Raw genomic sequence first — 20,791 nt, forward strand, 5'->3', positions numbered from 1 at the left:
ATTAAGTCCACTCACATAATGCAAGATAATCTCAAGGTCTTTAACTTAATTAGAGCTGCGAAATCCCTTTTGCCTGCTCAGTAACATAGTTATGGGTTCGAGGTATTAGGACATGGACATCTAAGGTGGTGTTATTCTGCCTAATGCAGCTCCCCTCCAAATGCCCCTTGCATGACTTAATAAGGGAATCGTTAAACGGCGGCTGCCTTGGAGTCCGCCCTGGGCTGGCCTCATTTGGAAAGCCACAGTAGGAGAGGGGAGGCCTGCTGTCTGAGGCTGGCTTGGTAGCCTGTCTCTGCAGCTTGGCATCTACTTCCCTCTGACCTGGCTTTAGCCCAGTACCCCAACATGCCCTTTGTCTGCCTTGCCTTCCCCGAATCCCGAGCAAGAGCCCGGCCTTCTCCTGACGGCCAGAACTCTCCAGAGTGGCCCCCTGTGATCTAGAGTCATTACTTCAGGGCAGGGGTAGAGCTCTGGGACTGAGCAACTCCCCCCCCCCCACCTCCCCAGTGGTTGCAGTTCAAGAAGACATCCATCCTTGCTCCTCACTGGGCACAACTCTGCCAGGGGCTATCGCAGAGCCGAGGGAGGGAGAGTTTGGTCGGGGTGGAATTGAGACCCTCCACCCCTGAGAGCACGGCTTTCTGAGAACTGCCAGATCAGGCTCTATACAGAGTTTGACTCTCTTTCCCTGATTCTTGTGGATCATAGAGGGTCAGGGTCAGGGAGGTTTTAGAGATTATCCAGCAGAGCAGGGGGAGAAAGAGGGAACCCTCCCAATGGAGAGAGTAAACCTGCTGGGCTAAGTCATGCTCACTCCATCCTTTGTGGAGCCTTTGGGGTAGGCTGAGGAAAAGGCCCTGGCATGACTACCTGTAATAATGACATATGGGTAGAGACGAGCAGAGTGGGGCCCACACAAGGAGAGGCTGAATGATCTGGAAGGCTTCCTGGAGAAGGGCAAGGGCATAAAGTGGAGCTAAGGCCAGGTGAGCAGCCCTCTCCCTCTGCCTCAGAGTCACAGACCAGGTGGTTTCTCTCTCTCTCTCTTTCTCTCTTCCTCCCCCTCCTCCTTTTCTTCTCTCTTTCCTTCTTTCCCTTCCTCTTTCTCTTCCTCTGTTCCTCTGCTCCTTCTACCTGGCCACATTGACTTACTGAAATCCTGTAGCCTGGAGGAAACTGGAATTCCTCACTGGCCCCAGACTTCAGAGTCTCTGTCTCTTTATATAATGGAGTGTGGGGTTGGGGCTCCCATATGTGTCATTGGACCCTCCAGTCCTACTTTGAAGAACCAGGGAGTTTGTGGTATTCAGGACAAAGTACCCCAGGGCTCAGAGCCCAGGGCTCCATAAGCCTTGAGCCTGATGGGATTCTAGTCTCCACTGGGAACTGAAACACTCTAGATGACCCCTTGATGCCAATGTTGTATTGGGACTCCTGGTGGGTGGCATCGTACTGGGAATGCTGGAGAGCTGAGCAATGATGTACTATGCTTCTGGTGACCTTGTTGGTGATATCATACTGGATATGTTGGATCGCTAGGCAATGATGACTAGACAAGTCACTGGGACTGTGGGTTACCTGAGTGATGATATCATGTGGGGGGTCCCCGGTGACTTAAATAGTGATGTCATTTTAGGACTTCTGGAAGACAAGATGATGATCTCATGCTGGTACTATTGGAGGTTTGGGCTGTGATGTCACACTGGGTGTACTCAGAGAATGAAGTAGGTCTTACAGGTGCCACTGGAGTCAGCCTTGTGATGAGAACATCATAGAATAAGATGGAGTAGAGAGGAAGCCCCAGTTAAATGAGAGTTTTCTGTGTTTTCCTGCTGTGGTTTGGCAGACAGAACCTTGAATTGGAATTCAGGAAACACATAGTCTAGCCATGATTAGAAACTGTGATCTTGGGGCACCTGACTGGCTCAGTTGGTGGAACACGATACAAGACTCCTCATCTCAGGGTTGTGAGTTCAAGCCCCATGTTGGGTATAGAGCTTACTGAAAGAGAGAGGGAGAGAGAGAAAGGGAGAGGGAAAAAGAGGAAGGAAGAAAGGGAGAAAAGGAGGAAGGAAGGAAGAAAGGAAGGGAGGAAGGGAGAGAGAAAGGAAAGGAAAGGAATGGAATGGAATCATGATCTCTATGTTAGGAGGGCTTGTTTGGTTGCAAGCAAAAGAGGCCACCAGGGGTGGACTAAGAAGCAGAGGCTCATTGTCGGGATGCATGTGGCCTGGGAATTCAGGCAGGACCTAAGGACTTAGTGTGACTGATTATTCTCTGTGTCCCTGTCTCTTGAAGTCCATGCTTCTCTCTACCAGAAGTCTCCCCGTATAGTTTGTGACTGCCCTGTCCCTTACACATTCTCTAGTCCAGATTCTGGAGAGACTGGACTGGCTTTGCCAGTTGCCACCACCCCGTTAGGTCTGCTTTCCCCTTCCTTTCTCCACTTCCACATAAAGACCAGATCAGTGAGGTAGAACTTCAGCTATAAACAAAATACTGCATGAGGCAAATACCATGTGATGGGTCTGAAGGAGCCGGGCACATGGTTTCCTCTCTTCTGGTCTCAGTTTACCCATCTATAAAAATCGGGAGCCAAAGCCCAGCCTCCAGTCTCAGTGGTCCTGTGAGCAGGTCAGAGATGTCCTTACTACAGACTTATTAATCTAGCCTAGGGTTTCTTACCCCTCTTTTCTAGTTTCACTGGTCATGAAGACTGTATGCATGCAGGGTTGGGGGGGTCACTGCTGTCCCTTGAGGGGCCAGGTCCTGTGCCACAGCAGGACCAAGTGTGAGGGTCATACCCACTTTGGCCCCTTGGTGAAATAAGGGGAGCATCTGAGTCCCCAGCCCAAGCGTCAGTCACCACCTACTCACCCTTCCATTCACTTGTTTGCTCGCCCACTCCCCTGCCCACTCAGCCTCTGCCAGACTCGCCCAGCATCGAGGACAGACTGCACATTAAGGGCATCGGTAGATCCCCAGTGTCCTGGTGGTTACCGCTCACTACCCCACGAGGGGGTCTGTCTCTCTCCTAGCACTCGGCGCTGCTGGGGGCCAGCCCACATCTCCAGTGGAGTGTCTCCATCCGCCAGGGTCCAGCCCAATGGGAGGCCCAGTCAGGTGTTCAGGATTTGTGGGATGAACAAAAAGAGCTACAAATGACTCTCATTCTGCCCAGTTCGAGCCCTGTACAATCTAGGGGGGACAGATACCTTCCTTCAGCAGCTGCAGATTTCTCCCTTGCAGGCTCAGCCCTCGGGGCCCACCCAGGACGAGCCCTACAGGGTGAGGTATGGCCGGCTCCCCACAGCATCTGAAGGCTGGTTCCTACTGGCTTTAGGTGGCGTCAGACATAGGGTGATCCACCTGGCTCTGGAGACTCTAGAAGCCCCCAGCTCCTCCTCTTTGTGAGAGACTTGCTTTCTCCAGAGCAGAAACGCTTTCTTTCCTCAACCACTGTGTGCCCTTCCCAGGGCTCCAGTTGGATCCTGGCACCTTCCACTTGGGAAAGCAGCTCCCTCCTGGCACATGAAACCTCCTTTGTGAGGTTTCCCATAGAGAACTGCTCTGGTGGGCATGCCAGCTTGCCTCAGTTTCCAAGTCGACCCACCGAAGGCCAGTCTAGCTCCTGGCTGCATCCTGCTCTCTAGTCCTGGCTCCCAGTAAACACCGTTTGCAGAGTGCCTAAGGTGGGACTATCTGGTAACTGGGTCCGAACGCATCCCCAGAGCCCAGGGAACACAGCCCAGGTATCCCTCGAGCAAGGGGCAGCATTAGAAATAAGACAGAGGGGCGCCAGGGGTGGGGGCACAGTCTGTTGCATGTGGGGCTCTTGGTCTCCACTCAGGTCATGATCTTAGGGTCATGAGATCAAGCCCCACACTGGGCTCCGTGCTGAGCACACAGTCTGCTTGGGATTCTCTCTCCTTCTCCCCCTGCCCTTCTCTCTTATGCTCGCTCTCTGTCTCAAAATGAGTAAATAAATCTTAAGAGAGAGAGAAGAAAACAAAAAGGAATAAGACAGAAAGAATGACTCAGCAAAATTAGGCGGGTGGGGTGGCCTCCGTGATTTTCCCATTCATGGGCTCAAGACCTCAGGACAAGCCACTTTGTCTGGAGGGCCTAGGCCTGCAGTAGCCTGGGGCAAAAGAGGTCCCCTGGCGGGGGAGGAGAAGGGGAGAGAGCTATCCTCTCAGGTGGAAGTTTCCCTTAGCAGAGGGTCCCCAAGATGGGGAGCTGCTCTAGACTTCCTCCTCTTCTGAGCGCATGAAGTGTCCTGGACTAGTGGCAGCAGGAGGGCTGGACTTGAGGGCCAGGTCAGTTTTCTGTTCGGTGACTGCCGTATCAGGACAGGGGGGCCACGTGAGCAGAGGATGCAAGAGAGAGGGAGGCTGTCTCCTGACATGGGGTGGGCAGGGAGCAGGGCCTCTGCTGAGTGGTCCTCGCTATTGATCACCAAAAGCTGTGCTGAGGCCAGAACGGTGATACAGTGGCCTGTGGAAGCCTGGCCAGGCTGCCTGGGACTTCTCAATTCTGGGAGCAGGCCCAGGCTAGTGTGCAGGCTGCAGCTGGGGACCATGGAGTCCATGGAAGGGTATGGGAACGTGCGCATAGATGGCTGGTTTGAACACACACAGGGAATTCCATGTTAGTCCAAACCAAGCTCCTGTCCTGGGCTGGGCTGGGGAACACACGGGCATCATCCAGGCATTGAAGGACAGCCATCTGCCCCTGGGTGGAGCCTCCGAGCCCTCTCTGAGGTTACTGCTTCTTCCCAAGCCCACACGCATTCTTCACCTAGCACAACTTTGAGCCTGCCTCCCTCCTTCCTGTACCCCAGGGACAATGGAGAGAATGATTGTCCATCCCTCAGATAAGCCTGGTGATCTTATCCTCCTGGGAACCCTAAGAAGGAGGCAGCCCAGTCTCCTGCTTCTATTTCTGAGACGGAGAAGCTGAAGGCCAGAGGGGAATCTGCCCTCTCTAGAGAGCCCAGTGGCAGGTCCCCTGGGTAGGTGGGGGAAGGGCGGGGGCTGCGGAATCCTTCCACCACAGCCACAGCCCGGCATCTTCCCCATCTTCCCGGGACAGATGACTTCATGAAGCAGAGCCGGGGCATGTTGCTGCTGTACAGCCTGAAGAACCCCAGCTTTCCCGAGTACATCTTCAGCAGTGAGAGTGGCATCATGTGTCTAGACATGCATGTGGACCACCCCTACCTGGTGGTGGTGGGCCACTACGACGGGAACGTGGCCATTTACAACCTCAAGAAGCCCCAGTCCCAGCCGTCCTTCCGCAGCTCAGCCAAGTCTGGCAAGCACACGGACCCAGTGTGGCAGGTCAGCCCTGAAGCAGGATGGGAGACACTGGGTGGGAACCCCTGGAGGAGGGACCTTGGGGTGGACCGGCCATAGGCAGGGGGATGGGGATGCCAGGTACCAGCTTAGAAGGCAAGGAGCCGGGTGTGCGAAGGGGCAGAGAGGGGCGGGAGGGAACAGTCAGGAGGTGAGGGGTCTGCCGCTGTGGATCTGCTATCAGGAGGACCCCTCTCTCTGCTAAGGCTCTATTAGGTGCAGTGGGCAGGGACTCATAGCCCATAGTTGGAAGACTCGAAGGCCTGACCCAGAAGGCCTCTGCTGAGTCTGTCAGTGGCACCAGTTCCTGTGTGTGGGCTTCCTCGACTCCCCACTGGAGCTCTCCTCTGCCATCTGGGCTACATCTGGGGCAACTCCCAGACAGAGGTTGGTGCTGCCAGTTTGTCTGCCCTCTGGGCAGGGCCATAAGGTCTGGTGGGTGAGGTCTGTCCTCGAGGCCTCTCTGTAGTATCCTTCTTCTCCAGACAGGCATAGGATGGGACCATTAGCCTGACACTGGAGCTAGATTTCACCCTGTGTCTCCCATCTTATTGCACTGGGAGTGGATTTCACGTTTCATCTTCAGAAGGTCTCCTAGCTCTGGCCTTGCCGAACTTTCCTTACTATATTTCGAAACCCCTCTCCTTCTGAGACTGCAAACCCTTACCCATGGGCAGGTCTGGGCAAATCTAAGAAGGAATTTCTGCCTTAAGTTTCTCACGGTCTCTGGGGTCATCAGATAATGCCAGGACTCTGTCTTCCCATCTTTCTCGGCCCTCTGCCCTGAGAGTCTCCAGGCGGGCTCTGCACACCTGCCTTCCTGGCCCTGAGCTCCCTGTCATGTGGACACCTGCCCTAGGCATGGGCTCTCAGCTCTCAGGCAGCTCAGCTCCCTGAGCAGAGAGGAGACTGTCCAGGCACAGGGGACATGGTGCCCTCTCTGCTTTATCCTTTACCCAGAGCCAGGGTACAGAGAGGGAGGCACTCCCTCCCACGAGACATCTCCCCCCTGCTCTCCACCAAAGCAGGGACCAAAGCTCACAGTCTCAGGTGTTCTCTCCTCTGAAAAATCCCACCTTCCAGGCACATCACCTCCAGGCACACAGAGGTCTCGAGACCTGAGGAGGATGTCTGCAGAGACTTTAAAGAACCAAGAGAGGAGAAAAGACCTGCTTTGATAAGACTAAACCAGCAACAGGCCTGCCCCTGCTCTCCTAGCTCAGATAGCCCAGAGCCACGCAAAGAACATCTCTGATTAGCCTGACCACCCTCCTCAAGCCCAGGAGAGGGCAAGGGGCCAAGGCCAACCACCCTGCCACCACTCTTTGTGTTCTCGGAATCAAATAGCAGGTTGGGAAAGAAAAGGGACATGCAGAAGGCATGCTATTGCTTTCATTGGGTGGGCGCCAGAGAGACTGGAACCCACCTGGACAGAGATGGCCTTCTGCTCTCCCACCAGCCTTTTGGGGAAACAGGGCTAGTGCCTTTACCTTTGCAAAACCAAAGACTCAAAGAGTTCTTGGCGGGCTCCTGGCTTGTGACATGGGAGGGGCTGCCTGGTGCTCACTCACTTGCTCACTGACTTCTTATTCCCTTTTTGCCTCCAGTTTCCTCCCCCTTTCCTCATTCTTTTTTTTTTTTTTTAAAGATTTTATTTATTTACTTGACAGACAGAGGTCACAAGTAGGCAGAGAGGCAGGCAGAGAGAGAGAGAGAGGAGAGAGGAGGAAGCAGGCACCCCGCGGAGCAGAGAGCCCAATGCGGGGCTCGATCCCAGAACCCTGGGATCATGACCTGAGCTGAAGGCAGAGGCTTTAACCCGCTGAGCCACCCAGGCACCCCCCCCTTTCCTCATTCTTTCGTCCATTCAGTGACTCCTCTGTGTGCTCCTCCGGGAGCTGAGGGTGCTTAAGGGCTCGGTCCCTGGGGTTCCTAGCGGGGAGATGAGCACTACCACGGCTAAGCAGGACAGGGCCATATGCTAACTGCGAAAGAGGGCTCCTGTGGGCACTGAGGAGGGACAGGAGGGACATGGAGATTGTCCAAGGCAGGGAACAGGGGAGGGGGCCCAGCTCTTCCCAGAGGAAGCAACACCGGAGCTGAATTGTAAGGGATGAGAAAGCACTCGTTAATGACAACTAAATGTAATATGAGATCCTAAAACACAACAAAAAAGGATATTAGGAGGAAACCAAGAAAATCAAATGAAGTCTAGATTTTAGTTGAAAAGAAAAAAGACATTATGAGTTAGATAAGGAAGGGTACAAAGGGGCGTCAGGCGGGATGGGCGTGGGGAACAGCATCTGGTGCGCAGCGGCAGAGGCAGGGAGGATGGCGCAGAGCCGAGGGAAGCAGCAGCACCCTGTGAGCGAGCTTCTCCAGCAAGGAGGAAGCCTGCCCTGTGTAAGTCAGAGGTTTCTAGTAAAGTGCCAGTACAGAAACCCAATACCTCAGAGGTGGGAATGGGGCTGCTCTGGTGAATCAGGGTCCTGCTTGCTTGAGGGTTCCCTGTTGTCACTCCCTCTGTCCTCAAAGGTACTTTCATAAGCTTCCTAAGAGCTCCCTCCAGCATGGTTTGAAAATGGCTGCCGGACCATCAGAGAGTTTGGCGCAGAGAAGTGACACAGTTAGGTGTGCGTCTTAAGTGATGTCCTCTCGCGGCAGCAGGAGAAACTTTGAAGCCTGAGCTACAGCAGGGACAGTGGAGATAGAAATAGGAAGGTATGGTGAGCGCTCTGAGGCAGTAAAATCAATAGAAGGAAACTAGATGGATATGAGAAAGGGGAAGAATTGGTGCTGCTCCTTGGGACTCCACCCAGGAGAGGCCCCCGGGAAGTGGGAATGACAAGGAACAGCAGGTTTGGCCAGAAATTAATACAAGAAGCCAGAGGAACACCTACAATTAAAAGAAGCCAGAGGAGGTGTCCTGCAGGCAGTGGCCTGTGTAAGCCTGGAGCTTAGAGGAAAGCTAGGCTGGTAAACCCATGTCAGAGACTTCAGAGTCTAGGTCCTTCTTAAAGGGACTGTGTCTTGGGGGAGACCGGAGAAGTTATGTTGGATCTTAAATGCCAGGACGAGGCCGAAGGACTTTGTTCTGTTGGCAGCAGGGAGCCAGGGAAGGTTTTGGAGCCAGTGAGAGAACTGTCTAATCAAAGGGGACTAGGTTTCTAGCCCATGGTCCAGGCTACTGCTGACAGAGCCCATCGGGGTAGCCCAGCCCTGTTCAAGCCTCACCGTGAACCCTCAACCAGCAACACTCTGTGGGGTGTGTGTAAGTTCGGTGCTATACTGGGGAAGGGAGCAGGCAAGGATAGATGAGCAGAGACTGGGGGCAAGCAGGTCTGCCCAATCAGATAAGGCAGAAGAGAAGGAATCAATCAAGCAGGCTCCATCTGCTCCTTACCACCTACTTCCTGGGCATTCATTCATTCATTCTCTGAAACCCACTTACCACCTCCCCACCCCCCTTTATTCCTACCCTCCCACCTCCACCCCTGGAGCTCGTGTGTGACTTGTATACACACACACATACCTGCTCACTTGCAAAAACACGCAGCAACCCCCATTGGGCGTCAGGCTGCTAAGTGGGGTGTGAACTACAATTTCCATGCCTGCCGGCGGCTGCTCATTAAATACTTCCCTTTGTAGCTCCCTAGCACCTCTTACACCCTGGCCTTTGATACCCCCATCCTTTCCCCCCTATAAAGAGACTATCTTTACACAGAAGGAGAAGTGGTCCCAGTGTAAGAGCCAGCTCTGACTTATACCTCAGAGGCTCTGTGGTGTTCTGGGCCCCCCAGTGAAAAAAAGAGCCAGCTGCCTAGACAGGCCCAGGCAGGACTGGGCCCGCCCTTCTGTAGCTCTGATCAGCCAGGCTGCGGGTGGGGGTGGGGGGGTGTTGGCTGGGGACAGGCCATCTCCTGTCCCCCAGCCACACCCCTCAACAGCCATGGTGGCAGCTGTGGTCACATGCAGCGGCAGTGGGTTCTGTCCTCCCTCACCAGGCCCCTGCTTGTGACAGGGGGAAGGGACAGCGTCCCGGCATGGGAGGTTGGGAAGGAGCTGAAGGGTGGAAAGCTCTGGGCACCCAGCCCCACCCCAGCTCTCTGGGACAGGACTTGGCCAGGCCTCCACATCTGGCAACAGAAACTTGAGCCTCAAGCGTGTCATCTTCAGAAGACAACAGCTCTGTCTCCAAAACACTTTCCCATATGTTTGCCTCCAGCCCGGAGAAGATGGGTGGGGCATGATGATTAACCCCGAGCAGCAGATGGAGAAAGGCAGCTCAAAGCTGAGATTTGGGAGCAGGCTTCTGGGAGCAGGAGCTGGTGGTGAAGTGAAGGCAGAAGCCAGAGAGAATGCCTAGAGAAAGGCCAACCTGGAAGAAGAGGGCACCCCCGAAGTAAGCGGGGGAAAGCCCCTGCAGAACCTCAGCCCTCCCAAGTCCTGGGGTGAGGGGGATAAGGAGGATATTCCCTGACATTTACTGAACCTTTACCAGTTGCAGTGTTCTCACATCAGGGCCTGCTGTTCAGTGTCTCCTTTAACACTTACAACACACCTGTGCTACTACAGTTCCTGTTTTACAAGTGAGGAAACTGGTTGATGGACCCTGTTCTTTCCAGGCCTGTCCATGAGGAGGATGAGCCCAGAGACGCCACCTTCCCCCTGCAACTGGCTCCTGGAACCCAACCCAGGGAGGAATTTGGCACCTCCACTGCCAAACCCGTGGATTAGGGTGGTGCCCCGAGTTGGCACAGTTACCCCAGGATGGTCAGGGAGAGAGGAATGAGAGAGACAGAGATGGGTGGAAGGAGAAAGGGAGGACCAACTGTGGGACTCTGGGAAATGGGCTCCCAGAACCTGCTTCTGAAGCTCCCATGGATTCTCGAGGGAGCCCTGCTCAGCTCCCAGCCCTAAGTCAAAGTCCTGGTAGGGTCCCGCAACTCACAGGTTGGAACATTTCAGGTCAAGTGGCAGAAGGATGACATGGACAACAACCTCAACTTCTTCTCTGTGTCATCTGATGGCAGGATTGTGTCTTGGACCCTCTTGAAGGTGCCTGTTTCCCAGAAAGGGTCAGAAAGGGTGGAGAAGGGGAGTGGGGGGGTTCAAAATGGCAAAGGCTGCCTTCCGCCTGGTGGCCGCAGCCCCACCCACAGACCCTCCCTTATCCCTTCTGATGGCAGAGCGAGCTGGTTCACACGGATGTCATCAAGCTGAAGGCGGAGGGCAACACCACAGATGGCCTCAACGGGTTGCAGCTACACACAGTGGGTAGGAACCCCAGCCCAGTCACATCCAGGCCTGACCACTCAGGCCCCACAAGGGTCAGAGATGGTGGCCCTCCCCTTAGAGCAACCACTCCCTCCCCCACTGGAGCCTGGCCCTGCCCTCCCTGTCCCAGGGCTTGGCCGTTTGCAGACCCTCTGGATTTGTGCAGATCTCATCCCTGTTTGCAGACCCTTGTTTCTGTTTATGCAGATCAGGTGCTGTGATGCAGATCCATTCCTGTTTATGCAGATCAGGCCCCTATTTACCCAGATCCTGTCCCTGTTTACTCAATTCCTACCCTGTTTATGCAGAGTATATCCCTGTTTGCACAGACCATGTCCCTGTTTGCAGACCCTATCCCTGTTTACCCTGACCCTGACCCTGTTTAAATCAATCCCTGCCTTGTTTACCCAGGCCCCATTCCTGTCTGCAGAAGCCTTGGCCGTTTGCAGAGTCCCAACTGCCTGGGACAGGCAGCAGGCCTGACAGCCTGTTTCTGTTTGGCTGCCTGGCCCCAGCCCCTGCAGGAGCTGGGGCTCAGGCTGTCACTGGGGCCTGCTGGGTGGAGGAGGTGCTAGGAGCCTCCTTCCCAGAACCCGGCTAAAGCCACTCTACCTCTTCTCCCAAGGCTGTGGCACCGCCTTTGACTTCCACAAAGAGATCGACTACATGTTCCTAGTGGGCACAGAGGAGGGAAAAATCTACAAGGTGAGGCAGTTCTGCCCCCTGCAAGCTTCTTCCAGGGCTGCTTAGACCCAAGAACCACGGGACTCGATCCTTCTCAACAGACCCTATTCTGATAGGGTTAGTCAATTCTAGAAAGCTTCTTGGGAGAAGTTAATGTAGTCTTGACTTGCTTGGGTGGCAGGAAGATGGGATGACTGCAGAAAAGGGGATGAAAATCTAGAGGTTGACTTTAGCCCCCTCTGGGCCTTCCCTCTCTTCCTAGGAGTAGAAGAAGACAGGGGAGTTGGTGGGTGGGGGGAGTTGGAACATTCCGAGAAGACTTCCTGGAGGAGATCTGAACTTGAGTGGAGCTCTGAAGGCCGGGTAACAGAGAAATTTCTCTCTGAATCCTGGATGTGTTCCAGCCAGTAGGATAGAACTTCATGGCCAATTTCTGCAAGGTCTCAGTGTTACTAGGTGAACGTCCTTCTGAACCTCCATCCATCCAGAAATAGCTTGCTGCAAGCTTTTCTTGTGCTCAAAGACTCAGAATGTTAATTACAGGCAGCCTCCCAGGAGCCCCTGAGGCCCAGCAGGAGCTGGTCTGAATGCAAAAGAGGTCCCCAACCCCCTCTACACCCATCCCAATGGCAGCTGTGGGAGAGGCAGGAGGGGCATGTCACTAGTCAGTCACACTGTCTCTTGGAGGGAGAGGGAGGGGCATGCTGGGCGGGCAAGAAACCCAATGAGAAATCATGAGATTGGGACTTGCTCCTGGCTCTGTACCTACTCTAACCTGGGCAAGGTGAGATGTTTATTACTACTTCAAGGATTTGATCTGTGGGCTGTGAGTGGCCCCAGGGCTCTGGCTGTCTGCCCCTAGGCTTTGGCCTGGACACAGGCTAGGCCACACAACTCCCCTCCCCCGCCGACCCCCAGCTCCGGCCTGGACCTGCTCTGCCTGGATTGGAATCCTCTGGGGAGACTACAGCACTATCTCTCCCCCTCCAGGAAAACTCCCTAGCCCAGTAAGCCCCTCCTTTCTCTCTGGCCATCTTGAGGGCACAGAGAAGAATAGCCAGCAGCTTGGGCCCAGCTCAGCAGTGACAGTGATGTGGGGACAGGAGTCTTAGGTTCTGACTCTCAGGGCCCCCAGGGAAGTGGTGGCTGCTGACCTCTCTCTCATTCCTGATCCCTGATGCTCCCACCATCCTCACCGTTGCCCCAGTGCTCTAAGTCCTACTCCAGCAAGTTCCTCGACACTTATGATGCCCACAACATGGCAGTGGATGCTGTGTCCTGGAATCCATACCATGCCAAGGTCTTCATGTCCTGCAGCTCCGACTGGACTGTGAAGATCTGGGACCACACCATCAAGTGAGAGAGACATGCCCTCCCTCACAGCCCACCGTGGGCTGGGGCCTGTGGGGCTCTAGCACTGTGAGGCCTCTGCGTGATGAACTGTCCACCCCTCCACCCCTGCAGGACCCCAATGTTCATCTACGATCTAAATTCAGCTGTGGGCGATGTGGCCTGGGCGCCGTACTCTTCTACTGTGTTTGCGGCAGTCACCACTGATGGGAAGGTGAGTGTCCCCTTCTGAGCCTCTACTAGAGAAAAGATGACTATCTTAGAGTCTCCCTCCTGGAGAGCCCATGCAGTGCCCTGATCAGGTAGGGCAAGGTGAGACACAAGGACTCTGTATTCTCAGGGAGTAGCCCAGCCAGGGCCCTGTCAAAAGAGGAATCATTCATCCCATGAGGCCTTGCAGAAAGAATGGGGCTGTTCATCCTGAAGGACAGAACCCTCTGGGGAGAAGATGCCGTGAGGAGCAGTTATCTTCTCTGACGGCCCTGGGGAGAGAGCTACAGGATGGCAGGGGCAAGCCTGATGTAAGGAAAAATTTCTGAACCCGAGTTTATCCGGGATTGAAATAATGTATAAAAGTTAGCAAGTTCCCCATCCCTGGGAATATGCAAGTGGGGTCTGAGGAAGGAAGATGGGAGGGGTCTGTGCAACACGGAGAATTGGTAAAAATTCAGAAACAAACGTTTTTTAATGAAATTCTTGGATGCAAATCCATTTTTCCTTATGTCCTTTGATATAACCTGAGAGGAAGGCACACCCACTCAAGGAAAGACTGTAGTTGAAGGCGTCACCCTAAAGCCCGTCAGTCACCTATTTGCAACCAGATGTTTACTCAGGACCGACTATGGTGCCCAGCCCCAGGCCAGGGCCTGGTGCTTCCAGTCCCCGCAGTTCTAGAGCTCACATTCTTGTGAAGGGAAAGGGACACAAAGCAACCACAAAATTAGTGTTAAGTGCTAGGCAGAGATGAACAGAGGAATATGTGTGGACACAGTGTTCATAGCAGCATTATTCATAATAGCCAAGAAGTTGAACGACCCAAATGTCCATCAGCTGATGAATGGATAAACAAAATATGGTGTAGCCAAAAGGATCACTATCAAGAATAACAGGGAATGAAGTATCAGGTACATGCTACGACATTGCTGAACTTGAAAACATGCTAGCGTAAGAAGCCGGTCACAGAAGACCACACATTGTGTGATTCCATTTATATCAGTCTAGAATAGGCAAAACTACAGAGACACAGAGTAGATTTGTGGTTGCTTAGAGCTGGGGGTGTGGGAGAACCCAGGAAGTGACTGTTAAATGGTATGAGGGTTCTTTTGGGGTGATGAAAATGCTCTAAAATTGGCTGTGGTGGTGACTGCATAACTGTGAGTATACCAAAACCGAGAATTGTATACTTTAAGTGGGTAAATGTTTTTGTATGTGAATTATATCTCAATAAAGCTATTATATTTTTTAAGAGAGAAAAGGAGTGGTGTAAAAAGAAAGGACAGGGCAGCTTCTTAGAGTGTTCAAGGAGAGCTTCTTCAAGAGGTGACATTCAAGCTGAGAGCTTCAAATGACAAGAGCGAGCCAGGTGAAGATGGGGAGAGGCATTCCGGACAGGGGGAAGAGCTAGTGCAAATGCCCTGAGGTGAGAATGAGCTTGAAGGGGTTTCAGAGACCCACAGGCAAGTGTGGCTGGCTCTAGGAAGCAAAGGGGAGAACGCAGGAAGTTAGAGTAGAGAGTGGAGAAATCTGGAGTAAGGAATCTGGATTTTATATATACTGCCAAGGGAAACCACTGGAGCATTTTAGATCATTTAAAGCTAAGTTCTCGTGGCTGCATGGAGGCTGGATGGTAAAGGGGCAAGAGTGAAAGCAGAGAAACCCGTCAGGACACTGCCACAGTTGTCCAGACAAGAGTTACTAATGGTTTGGACTCAGGGAATGGTAAAAATAAGATGAAACATTTGTCGGAGGGCCTTGCATATATTATTAACTGGTATAAAGCCTGGCTCTACCACTCACTGGCAAGTTACCTTTAAGAGCCTCTATCTCCTCATTTATAACTAGGGATGATAACAGAACCTACCTTACAGAATGTCTGTGATGATTACTAGGTGATACAACTGCATAACATGCTTGCCCAGAGTCTAGTACATAGTAAGTGTTGAGTAAATGGCAGCTGCTATTATGGTTAATTCTGCATAGATTTAAAATTTCTCCCATTCGTCGCTCATTCCCTCAACCACAGGAAAGACATGATCAGAGACACAAATCCCCTCTCCCACTGCCTCCAGCTCCAGCATGCTAGGCTTCTGTTGTGTTTCCCCAGAAAGCCCAAGTGCTGGTTCTTCTGAGGTGTAGGACAGGGGCCCTGTTATACTTGAGTGTGCTGACACCAATCTCTCCACAGACCCATGTGTTTGACTTGTCTATCAACAAGTATGAGGCCATCTGCAGCCAGCCCGTGGTGGCCAAAAAGAAGAACAAGATCACCCATGTGCAGTTCAATCCTATCCATCCCATCATCATTGTGGGTGATGACCGTGGGCACGTCATTTGCCTCAAGCTTTCACCCAACTTGCGCAAGATGCCGAAGGTACAGGCTTGGGTAGTTTGGGCTGCTGTGAGAAGTCAAGTCTCCAAGATGGTGGGGGTTGAGAGAAAGGGGAGGAGCCAGGGGGTGGCCCCCAGCTTTCTGGCTTGGAAAACCCAGGTTCAGGGTGGTGTCATTGCCCAAATATGGAGCACGGGAGATGCAGGTTTGTAGAGACACAAAGAGATCAGTTACCTGTGGAGCTTCCAGGTGGAGGCATCCTGGTAAGGAGGCGTCTACATGGATCCAAAGCCTGGAGAAGCACATAGACATCACTGGCTTACTTGGTGTAGACCAGGTTACCCAAGAAGGGGACTTGGGGCTTAGTCACTGCTCCATTGGCTGGGCTTACACAGGGCCTCAGCTCCAGTGGCCCCTGAGCTGGGAGCTGTGGGTCCACACAGGGAAGAAAAGGAAAAGGGGTAACTAGGTCAGCAGCTAGGCAGCCTTGTCAGCTCTGGTTCCTTTCTGGGATTTGTACTGATCTGGAGACCCTGCCCAGAGCCCAAGGCCCTGAAAACAGGCTATGAAGCCCAGAGCCAGCACCTCAAAGTCTAAATCTCAGAGTCTGGATTCAGACCTAAGAATCCAAGCCTTCAAATCCAGAGCCCAGTCTTACCCATTTGAGCGCTAAGAGAAAATATGGAATTTGCTTTCTGCCACGTCTGGGCCAGGATCAGAGCTGGGCCAGGGCTGGGCCAAGTTGCCCTGATGACTATACTACCTCTTGGTTGCAGTATGAGGCACTTATTTGCCATTTGAGGGAAGGGCAGGGCCCTATCTCTTTCAACCACTGCTACCTGTCCCCCTGTATCCTTACCAAAGCAGGGGGCATCGCCGCAGTCCTCTGGTACCTGCCTGGTCTCTTTCGTACCATGACCAGGAGAGGAGGTCTGGGAGTTTGGCCGGGCCTGTAATTGTAGCCAGCTGGGGGAGGGGGTGGACTTGGCTATAAATAGTTGGAAGGCTGCTAAGCGCCTGCAGCTGTGGCCTAGAGGCTGTGGTGGGCTGGGGTGGGGTGTGGGGGGGAAGGAATGGGGGGGTCAGGCATGGTCTGAAGCTCTTTGCTGAGCCCAGCTAGTTGGTTTCAAGGAGGGGGAAGGAGACAGCACAATTTGTGGAACAGATAAAATCTGCTCTTAATTTAGTGAGGAGAGAAACCCAAGTTTGAGCTGGCAGAGCCCGACAGCCCAGTGGGAGGGGCAAGGGTACACCCATCACACCTGGAGTGTGGCAGATCTGGGTGGGGCCTGCCCTGCCCACTCTGACGCAGGGAGGCAAGGATGTCCCACAGTCCCAACTCCTCTCAGAGCAAAGGTCAGCCATAGCTAAGAGAACTGGGCTCTGTGTATTGGGGACCTCTATCTCTGAAGACCTAAGGCAATGGGTACCTGGGGAGCAGAGGACCTGAGTGGGCAACAGTTGGGGGCCAGTGCTTTGGTGGATTGGAGGATTCCAGGCAATTGTCATCTGATCTTATCCGTAGCCAAGTGATTTGTGCCAAAGGAAGTCCTCGGGCATCCCTACTGCCCCTCCTCTTTGGGCTGCCATCTCCCTGCCCTTTCTAGGAAGGTCTGGTCACAGAGGCCCAACTTCCTGACCCAGGAAGCTTCCCCTAATCGGTGTCAGAGCACAGCTCGTCAAAGGTCAAAGACTATCTTTCCCTCACTACAGTGTAGATGGGAAACTGAGCCTACAAAGGCAAAGGACTAGCCCAAAGTCATAGAGGGAGTTAACGACAAAGCTGGGACTACAAGCCAGGTCCCACTAACTCCCAGGGGGTGGGGTGAGGCCAAGAAGAGAACAGTGACTTGATTTGGAAGGGAGGGTAGTTAAAGGAAAAGGCATCTTTGTCCTCTGCCTAGAGTGTAGAGGTGATTTGGGTAGTGGCAAAGGCACTGGGCCACGAGGGGAGGGGGGACAGATTTTGGAGCAGGTGCAGTGGTCACACCGGGAGGAAATCTGAGCTCTGCATGGTGTCAGCAGCGGGATGGGGCCAGGAAGGGGCCTGCTGGCCATGCACTCTCCTCTCCTCACAGCCCAGGCCAGACCCAGGCTGGGCCCTCAGCAGGCAAGGCTGGAGCAGGTGCCAGTGAGCAGTGGGCACAGGTGGCTGAGAGAGCGGGAGTGGGGGTGGCTCTGGAGCAGAGGGAAGGCAGGAAATGGTAGCTGCCGCAGCCTAGCCCATACCCCGCTGCCTGGACAGAAGGGAGGATGGGACTGGTGCTGGTCTGCCATGGAGCTCTTTGGGACCTGTGAATGACACATACCCCAGTGTCCCAATACTCTTTTTCTCAGGGCATTAGAGTGCCCTGTAGGCTGGGATGAGGGCTCATAAATTTAGGATCTTCTCTTTTGAGGGACAGTCCTAGCTTGAGACAACTGGAAACACATGGGATATTTCATCTGCCCTCCTGGGTCTCTTGACACCCTCCTCCACCCTGGGTATGTCTGCCTGAAACAGCAGGCCTGGCCCCAAATGTCACCCACTCCCAAATGACCTTAAAGTTTTGGTACAAGGTGAGGGTACCTGTGGCTTGGTCCACACCTGTCTCCCTCTGCAAACACACACCTCTTAGCTCCTTGTTAGGGCTCAGCCAGGACCCCTCCTGTGGGATGGGTGGTCCCAACAGTCAAAAGGTCTTACATCTTCCCAGAGCTACAGCTCTCCTAGCCTGAAAGGCTAGTTCCTCTGAGGGTTAGTGGGTAGACACCTTCTGCCACTCCTCCCAGCATCAAGACTGTTGATCTGAGATTCAGAGCTAGACTGGATGCTTCTCGGAGGCCCCAGCTGGGCCGGGTCTCCTAACCTGAGTTGGGAGAGGCGGGGATCCAGAATCTAACTGGCCAAGAGAGGGGCGGGACAAAGCTGGGGCAGGCTGGGCAGAGGTGGCAGAGCTAGGACCCAGAGAAAGGTGGCCCATCCCTCACCATTCCTCCCGCCCACTGTGTACTTCCACCCTCCACAGGAAAAGAAGGGACAGGAGGTACAGAAGGGTCCAGCTGTGGAGATCGCAAAATTGGATAAACTGCTAAACCTGGTGAGGGAAGTGAAAACCAAGACCTGAGGGCCTGGCTTCAGTCCCTGTCCCATTTTTCTGAACCTGTTACTCGTAACCCCTGACCCTGCACTCAAGCCCAGCCTTAGTACTCGGTATGTGACCCCACCCCTAACCAGGTCCCAGCATCTACCATCAGCACTCTACTTTGGCCCTGGTCCCAGCACCTCACCCCAAGACTTGGCCCTCAACCATTATCCTGTCCTACTTTGCACAAATAAACCTGTGTCTGGAAGCTCACCCTACACCTTTAGTGTTGTTACCGCAGGGCCCTAAGGAAGAGGAGGAAATCTCAGGGTAGAGCCATAGTTCCATTTATTATCCAGCAAACAGTGGGAGGACCTGAGGAGGGGCCCAGCCTGGACGCCCTCCCGTTATTGCCATGGATTCCAGTTTGCTTCCCCAACCTCAAGGGCCTGGAGGCAATTGGCCTAGGGAGAGGTGGTCCCAGTCCCTGGCCCTCAGTATGGAGCAGAGTCGAGATGGCCCTGGCCCTAGCACCAACTCAGGAATCCCCACCCCAGGCCTGTCTACCAAGGGCCAGCTCCTCGTGGAGCCAGACTGGCTCAACTCTGGGCTGCTAGGTCCAGCTCCGGACAGGCTGGCCTCTGGGTTCTGGACCCCAGGCTGGCTGGGATCCCGATTCCAGGCTCTGGGTGGGGCAGACTTAGGCCCCAGACTCCAGACGAGGTGAGGGGCCTTCAGGGCTGCAGCAGGTAGCTGCCTTCATGGCTGGGCTTCTGGGGCGGGGGTGCCTTCTCAGGACAGGGGCCGGGGCTGGAGTTGGGACTGGATTCAGAGAGAGAGTCGATGTCCGCAGAGCGGGAATGGCAGGCCCAGCAGAGAATGACCCAGAGCAGCAGCAGCAAGAAGCCTACGAGGCCGTTGCAGACGATGGCAATGAGGGCCCCCTGGGAGATGGCTGCCCCCATGACAGGCAGCACCCTCAGACCAGCACAGACCACGGGGCTGGCTCGATGGCAAGGCCCATGCCGAGGCAGAACTCCAGTACAGCTGGCCTTCCAAAGAGGCTGTCCTGTCCACACTCAGTGAATCCTGGGCAGTAGATATCCACCTGCAGTCCTGAGCCTGTGGCAGGTAGAGAGCAGAGGAAAGGGTGGTGAGGAGGAAGGGGTAGGGTGAGGCCTAGGAAGAGAGGTGTCTAGAAGAGAGTCCTTTCCCACATCTCTGGCTTCCCCAGCAGAGGAATCTGGGTCCCGACAGGTCTAAATACCCCACAGAGCCAACGCCCCCATCCTCAGGCCTGGCTCTGGGCACCTGGACGGGGGTGCAGCCACAGTGGGGAAGCTGGAGTAGACATCCTGTATCTCATTCTCCTAAGAACCGGTGGGCATGGCCTGGCCCTGCCCACCAAGCTTCCAGCTCTCAAAAGCACTGTATGAGTGGATGAGACCCAGGAAGCCAGAGGCCTTAGAGGATGGGGGCTGTGACCAGCGCTAGTGTGGCCTGGGCACCTCCCCCTTCTCAGCACTCCAGCCAGCCAGCCCAGGAGACCTCCAGAGGTGCCAGTTCAGACAGAGGGAACTTTGTGGAGGCCCTGGCACGCATGTGTGGGTCTGTGTATCCAAGGCTGTGTACCTAGGTGTGCCTCTCTGTGAGACTGTCTCTCCAGGTCAGTTGTGTGTGTCTGTGTGTCTGGCTCTTAATCTTTCGGTTCCCTTGCCTAGATGTCTGCTTCTGCCTGGCATACCCACCTCTCTGTGCAGCTGGCTTCTATGTGCCTCTCTTTCTATCTGTCTCTGCGCGTCCCCATCTCTGAGTGTCTGAGTGTGTCTTTTCTCTCCCTGTCTATCTCTGTGTATCTCTGCATCAGTCTCTGTGTGTATGGGTCTCTTGTGTCTCTCGGTCTCTCTTTTCCGCCCTGCTGTATGTCACTCTGTCTCCGTGGACGTGTCTCTCTCCCCTTCTCCGTGGGGTCTGTCTCTGTAGTTCTGTGAGTCTCGTGTGTCTCTTTGTGTCTCTTTCTCCCCGGCCGTGCCTCTATGTCCCCAGGTGGGTCTGGGTCTCTTTACCTCTGTCTCTGGTTCTCGGCCCCCGCGCCCATGGGGGGAGGGCCCCCTTACCTGAGTTGAGCCCGGTGCGCGCCCGCAGGGAGGGTCCGGGGCAGCGGGATGCTGGGCGCCGACTGAGACTCGGGAGCCTGCGGGCGCGGGGCGGGGGGGGGGGGGCGGGAGGAGGCGGGCAGGGGCGATGTCCCCTCCCCCGGCCCTCCCCCTCGGCCGCGCAGCCTCCGCGGGCCGCTCCCGCCGCCGCGCGACCGGGGCGGCCTCTGCCGCGGGCGGTCTGCGGCGAGCCGGCACCTCCTCCCCCTGGGGCGGTGCCTCCTCCGCGGCCGCGGCTGCTCGCTAGCTAGTTCGGCGGCGTTCGGGCGGCGGCTGCAGCCGGGGCGCGGTGTTCGGCTAGGCTCGGCTGCGCTCGGCTACGTTCGGCTACGTTTGGGGGGGCTCGGCTGG

General features: G+C 54.6%; 2 protein-coding genes across 2 annotated transcripts in view; one reads left to right on the forward strand and one right to left on the reverse strand.

Annotated features, from left to right (window-relative positions):
- DNAI1 (dynein axonemal intermediate chain 1) overlaps positions 1-18,556 on the forward strand; it is a gene marked incomplete at its 5' end in the record, with an annotated part of 58,121 nt that extends 39,565 nt beyond the window's left edge. Inside the window, 8 exons of the mRNA XM_080819834.1 lie at positions 5,098-5,345; positions 10,329-10,418; positions 10,550-10,637; positions 11,263-11,342; positions 12,529-12,677; positions 12,786-12,885; positions 15,076-15,261; positions 18,228-18,556. Coding sequence (XP_080675960.1) covers positions 5,098-5,345; positions 10,329-10,418; positions 10,550-10,637; positions 11,263-11,342; positions 12,529-12,677; positions 12,786-12,885; positions 15,076-15,261; positions 18,228-18,326 — 1,040 coding nt within the window. The 3' untranslated portion in view covers positions 18,327-18,556. The remainder of the gene's footprint in view (positions 1-5,097; positions 5,346-10,328; positions 10,419-10,549; positions 10,638-11,262; positions 11,343-12,528; positions 12,678-12,785; positions 12,886-15,075; positions 15,262-18,227) is intronic.
- Positions 18,557-18,615: 59 nt separating this feature from the next.
- Positions 18,616-19,400, reverse strand: ENHO (energy homeostasis associated). Its single transcript, XM_080820784.1, has one exon. The coding sequence runs from the start codon at positions 19,247-19,249 to the stop codon at positions 19,019-19,021; it is 231 nt and encodes a 76-aa protein (XP_080676910.1). The 5' UTR covers positions 19,250-19,400; the 3' UTR covers positions 18,616-19,018.
- Between the last annotated feature and the right edge of the window lie 1,391 nt (positions 19,401-20,791).

The sequence above is a fragment of the Martes martes genome, assembly GCF_963455335.1.
Source record: "Martes martes genome assembly, chromosome: 12".
Taxonomy (NCBI): Eukaryota; Metazoa; Chordata; class Mammalia; order Carnivora; family Mustelidae; genus Martes; species Martes martes.

Excerpts from the sequence above, each read along its gene's own strand:
- ENHO (XM_080820784.1), bottom strand. The coding sequence starts at position 19,249 with ATGGGGGCAGCCATCTCCCAGGGGGCCCTCATTGCCATCGTCTGCAAC.